The sequence below is a fragment of the Fukomys damarensis genome, unplaced genomic scaffold, assembly GCF_012274545.1.
Source record: "Fukomys damarensis isolate Sample0158 unplaced genomic scaffold, DMR_v1.0_HiC HiC_scaffold_38, whole genome shotgun sequence".
Lineage (NCBI taxonomy): Eukaryota > Metazoa > Chordata > Mammalia > Rodentia > Bathyergidae > Fukomys > Fukomys damarensis.
In genome coordinates, this window is record NW_022900950.1 from 29,276,860 (window position 1) to 29,282,859 (window position 6,000).

Genomic DNA, 6,000 nt, shown 5'->3' on the forward strand with positions numbered 1-6,000 from the left:
CCGATCCAAAAATGGGCATCCGAAATGAACAGACATTTCTCATACAAAGAAGTGAAAGCAGCAAGAAAATATATGAAAAAATGTTCCACATCACTGGTCATTCGAGAGATGCAGATGAAAACAACACTGAGATTCCACCTCACCCCACAAAGAATGGCTGCTATCAAGAAATCACACAATAACAAATGTTGGCGGGGTTGTGGGGAGAAAGGAACCCTCCTCCATTGTTGGTGGGAGTGCAGACTAGTGCAACCACTATGGAAATCAATATGGAGATACCTCAAAGAGCTTGGACTGGAGGTTCCATTTGACCCAGCCATCCCTCTGTTGGGTATCTTTCCAAGAGAACTAAAAGAATCATATCACAGAGAAGTATGTGCACCCATGTTTATAGCGGCACAGTTTGTAATAGCTAAATCTTGGAAACAACCTATTTGCCCATCCGTTGGAAACTGGATAAAGAAGTTGTGGTTTTTCTATAAAATGGAATATTACTCAGCCATAAAGAGCGAGAGAATAGATTCATTCATAGGAAAATGGATACATATTGAAGATATACTCCTAAGTGAAATAAATAAGTCCCACATGTGTAAATACCAAATAGTTTCCCTGGTGTGAATATTCTGCAACAATGCATAAGATTCTAATAAGATTACTGACATTTAGAAATGGGAGGAAAGGAGCTAAAGGTGTAGGGAAGGTGTGATACGTAGGGGAAGAACAAAAAGGGAAAAGAAAAAAATGTGAGAGAATGAAAAGATGAAAATAAAGCGTTTGTAGATGGGGAGGGGAGGAGGGAGTGAAGGGAGGGCAGAGGTAAGGGGAAAAAAATGAGAATCAAGACTTGCCATGTAAAGGTACATGATCCCAACAATGAATGTAACTGTACTGTATCCCTAAATGTACCAATAAACTCAATAAAAAAAAAAAAAACTAATGGGGTCATAGAAGTCAGGTTTATTGTACCTTTTGTCCTGCCTGTGCATTCAGTGAATGTTTATTTAAAATGAGAAGATCAGCTTTACTTTTTAAAGGTGAGGGTAAACAGTCTTGGAATGGATCTGCTGCCTCTTGATATGAGACCAGATGTGGATGTGTGGTCCCAACCGACCTGTATATGGCATTTGATTAATGGGATGCCCTCTACTAATGGACCTCCATTTACATTTGGGAGGATTTTTTAAAAATACTGTAAAGTATAAATGATTTGAGAACCCAAAAGAGGAAAATATATAGAGAAGAAAATTCTGATGTGTTACTTAGATACCTAAAGGACTTAGCTTCCCAAATTTCCACTGTAACAATTCACCATCTTCCCCAACTCTTAAAAACAATGGTGATAATGGAATAGGACTTCTAGATTTGATGATAGAATTCATATGCATTTTCTTGACTTTGTGGCATGAGATTCTCTGAATCTTAGGAATGAGTTGCCTCTCATTTCAGCTCAATTATATGTCTTATTGTGACTTTATTTATATTCTTAGTTTTAGAGATATTTCAACCCTAGCTCTTTAATGAACAGATAAATCAGCCATAGTGAAGGAGAATGATGACCTGTGTTTGATGTGAGGTACCATTTCTGTGGACAGTTGGTGCCTTACAAGCTTTCATGTTACCTGACCTTGCAAATCACGTGGCCTCTGAGAAGCCAGGGCCCAAGGTTCATAGAAAGCGACTTACTGACTGACACTCAGCTTATCCATTTCCTGGCTTCTGGTTTAGTTTGGGAATTTCCTCACCTCCAGGAATGGGTTGTCATAATTAATTTCCACCTGGCTTGCTTCTCCTGGTCCTCTTTGACCATCAGCTATATGACTATATTTGTTTCCTATTTCTCTTTAGCAAATTTCCACAAAATCAGTAGCTTAAAAGTGCATAAAGTTATTATGTTGTGGTTCTGTAAATTGGAAGTTGTATATAGGTCTCACTGGACTAAAACTTAAGGTTGTAGACTGTTCTTTTCTGTGAGCCCTGGAAGGGCTTCTCTGTTATCTTTTCTGGCCTGTGGAGGAGCCTGCACTCCTTGGCTTGTGGTTCCCTACCTCCATCTCCAAAGCCAGTAATATTGCATCTCTCTATCCATTTCTCTTTAGTCACCTCTTCCTCTGGCCACAATCAGTAAAGCTTCTGCATTTGGAAGATCCTTGTGATTAGGATGGGCCCATTTAGATAATCCAGGATAATCAAATCTTTAATCACAAGTACAAAGTTGCTTTTGCTAAAACATAATCTTAAAGACCAGAGATTAGCATGTTAAAAATATTAAGGGTCCATTACTTTGCCTGTCACAACTACCTTCACAAATTTTTTATCAAATCACTTCAGGTACATAATTGTGTGTGTGTGTGTGTGTGTGTGTGTGTGTGTGCATGTGTGTATCTGTGGTACTGGGTATTGAACCTGGGCCTTCACATCAAGTTACATGTTTAGCCCCTTTTTTCTTTATTTTTTATTTTTAGATAGTATTTTGCTAAGTTGCCCAGACTGGGCTTGAACTTGTAATCTTCTTGTCTCAGTCTCCCAGAGACCTGGCATACACCACCATGCCAGGCTAGGCACGTAACTATCTTGCTCAAACGATTCTGCCGGCTTTGTCACTGGAGAGAAGACCTAGTTTCAGATTTCCGGCTTGAATGAAGTGGCCCTTGAGTCCAGCTGTTGTAAATCTTTCTGTACTTACCTCCAACATTGTCTTTGATTGTAGCTGGGTTAGTTAATCCACTTGTAGTGAGACTTTTTCTTCTGTTTTACCTTGTATTTCCATTCTGCTTATGACTCAGGTTTCTCTTGTCCGCAAGTCCCTGCCTGACTTTTCCTGCTCATTTCTTGCCCACAGTTCTCCGAGTGCCCATTCATTTATTTTGATACCTATTAATGTTCTATTTTGCATTGTTGATATGTATATGTGTCTTTCTCAAATTTTCAGCTACTAGGGGTAAAATGTAGACTTTAAAAATTCTATTTCCATATTTATTATAGAGCTGTGTTATTACTTCAAAGTTTCTCTCCAGATGTTGACAGTTTAGAGCCTCTAAATTTACCTTGAATCAGCAGTATACTGATTTCTTTTAAATTAATATATATTACTTAATAGCCTGTTGTGTTCTAAGATAAAGTGGCTATATTAATGCTAAGATGTAAGTGTGAGAAGTATGTAAGAATCAAGCAGAGCTAAAATGTGTTTTCTAAACTGGTAGACTTTCCTCTTAAAACTAGCTGTTGTTTCAAGAATATGATATATTTTTAAATTTCATGGGTTATTTGTAAAAGAAATGTCTTATTACTTTTCCCTTGTTGAATTTGGTTGTCATACCTCCTTTTTTCCCTATCCCTGGCCCCCAAATCTGATATATGACCTTTACTGATTTTAAACGCCATTTTACAGAATTCGACCAAAGCACCTCTCAAGAGATCGAATGTTGAGAAAGTAACCAACGTGCAGATTCTGGTGTTGTTTGGCATCCTCTTGGTCATGGCCCTAGTGAGCTCCGTGGGGGCCCTGTACTGGAACAGGTCTCACGGTGGAAAGAACTGGTACATCAAGAAGATGGGTGAGTGCGAGGGTGCATGCTTGTTGAAGTAGGACAAAGCCATCTGTGGAGAGCATTTCCACATGTGGTTTGCATGGGGTGGCCATGCTGTCCTTCTGTTCCCTGCGTATGTAATGCTTACTTTCCAAGGAGGATTGGGAGATAAAGAATCAACGTGATGCAGTGAAGATAAGCTTATTTGAGAATTGTTTTATGCACAAGTGGTTATATTTTAGCCATTTTAAAGGTGTTGTTTGTGGTTCCTCTAGGGGTTTCAACACCAGAATCCACTTTGGATGAATACTTATTCCAGTAAAATACAGAAACTTCACTCCAGTGTACCTCTGCTTTCTCCCCTGCTCATATTATTATCGTCATAATATTATATCTATGTTACCAACCCTACAATACTGTTATAGGTATATTGTTTGATATAATTGTTGTCTCTTGAAGAAGCTAAAAGAAAAATATGTTTATGGAGTTTTTTTTACATTAAACTACTTATTTGCCATTTCTGGGACTCTACATTTCTTCCTGTGGATGACTTGCCAGCTGGTATCATTTCTTTGCCTCATGTGATTTATTCTTTCCTATATGTAACTCCAACTATTTTATAATGAAATTTTGTAATATTTTTTCAAATCTAGAAGGATTAAAATATATGATTATACGTATTTTATAAGTACCTGTATAGTTTTCTTTACTGGTGCTCTTTGTTTTTTCATACAGATTTCATTTGCAGTCATGTGTTATTTCTGTCCTCCCAAAGAACATTTTTTTTGGTACTGAGGATCAAACTCAGGTCCTTGTACTCACCATGCAGATGCAGTGCTACATCCCTGGCCCTCTGAAGAATTTTTAAATTTTTCTCGAAAGGCCAATGGACTAGCAACAAATTACCTCTGTTTTTATCTTAGAATGTCTTAATTTCTCCTCTGTTTTTGAATGATAGTTTCCTGGATACAGAATTCGGATTAACGTCCTTTTTTCCCAATACTTTGAATACAATGTCACACTGCTACAAATGAGAAGTTTACTGTTAATCTTACTGCATTTTGTTTTTTTTTGGTTTACATTTGTAATTTTTTCTTTTAATTCATTACGTTCATTGTTATGTTTTAGGTATACGATATGATGACATTCATCATTGGGAATTTGTACCTTTACGTGATGTATCTTGGTTCTTATTTTCCCCCATTCTTCCGCCCTCCCTTCCACCCCTCTACCCCTCTACCTCTCCCTATTTACAAAGACTTTGTTTCCATTTTTTTTCTTTTTCTCATATTTATTCCTTTCATTTTGACATTTCTGCTTTCAAGAATTGTCTTTGGTTTTTGACAGTTTTGTGTTATTTTGCTTGGACTTTTGTGGAACTTATATGTGTAAATTATCTTTTTTCATATAATTTAGGACTTTTTCAGGTATTATTCAACTGTTGTCTCTGTCCCTCTGTTGAACTTTTCTCCTTCTGGTACTGCCATTATGTGTACATTTGAATACTTGGTGTGTCCTACAGGTCTCTGGGCTCTTTTAGTTTTCCTTTATTCCTTTTTCTTTCTGTTCTTCAGGTTGGATAATCTCACTTGACTTCTCTTCAAGTTTACTTATTATCTCTTCTCCAAACTCAAGTCTACTAGTGACTTTTTGTTTGTTTGTTTCACCTATTGTACTTTTCAACTCCAGAATCTCAATTTGGTTGTTTTTTAAAAATTAACAAAAACCTTTTTATTTCATATTGATATTCTTAATTTGAGCTATAGGGAGGGCTGGGGATTTAGCTCAGTGGTGCACAGTGGCACTGCACCTGCCTCACAAATGCAAGGTCCTGAGTTCAATCCCCAGTACCGGAAAAAAAAAAAAAAATTGGAGGGAATTTTCCTGGGGTTATTGTTATTTCCGTCTTTCAATGTATTTTGATTAAAGTGATTAAAACACCTTTTTAATATTTCTAATCATTTCAGATAGGAATAATTCATACATTTTGACCTGCCACCCTGGGGAACTTACATAGATGTGGGAAATGTGACTAGGACTTCACTTGTAGTTGGATCAGAATCCCTCATTTTGATTTTTTTTCTTCTTTCATTTTGGTTCTTAACATTTGAATTTGTACCATGTTATCTAGCTTCAAATGTGAAGACTGACACTAGTGCACATGTGTAATTAGTTCTGCACCATCGCAGTCTGGGAAATATACAGTATTAACATTATCTTGGTATCCCGAATTTGTGGAAGCAGAATGACATTGGAGTTGCTCAGTTAGTGTTGAACTGTAGTATAAGCTGTGTGATTTACAGTGAAGCGGGGGTATTTTTGTCCATCCATAAGGCTTTCTGTGTTGTCCTTGTAAGTAGAATCTGAGTAGCTCTGGTCAAAACCATCAACTTCACATTTGCATTGTCACTGTTGGAATTTCATGTTTTGTCTGCTCATCTCCTCTTTTTTTTTTTTTTTTTTTTTTTTTTTT

General features: G+C 37.0%; 1 protein-coding gene across 4 annotated transcripts in view; it reads left to right on the plus strand.

Moving 5' to 3' along the window:
- The window catches only part of LOC104862098 (phospholipid-transporting ATPase IB), a 642,570-nt gene that overhangs the window by 170,045 nt on the left and 466,525 nt on the right, over positions 1-6,000 (plus strand). For all 4 annotated transcript variants that reach the window (XM_010623803.3, XM_010623807.3, XM_010623808.2 and 1 more), the window contains exon 11: positions 3,389-3,554. In XM_010623803.3, the coding sequence (XP_010622105.1) occupies positions 3,389-3,554 (166 nt within the window). The remainder of the gene's footprint in view (positions 1-3,388; positions 3,555-6,000) is intronic.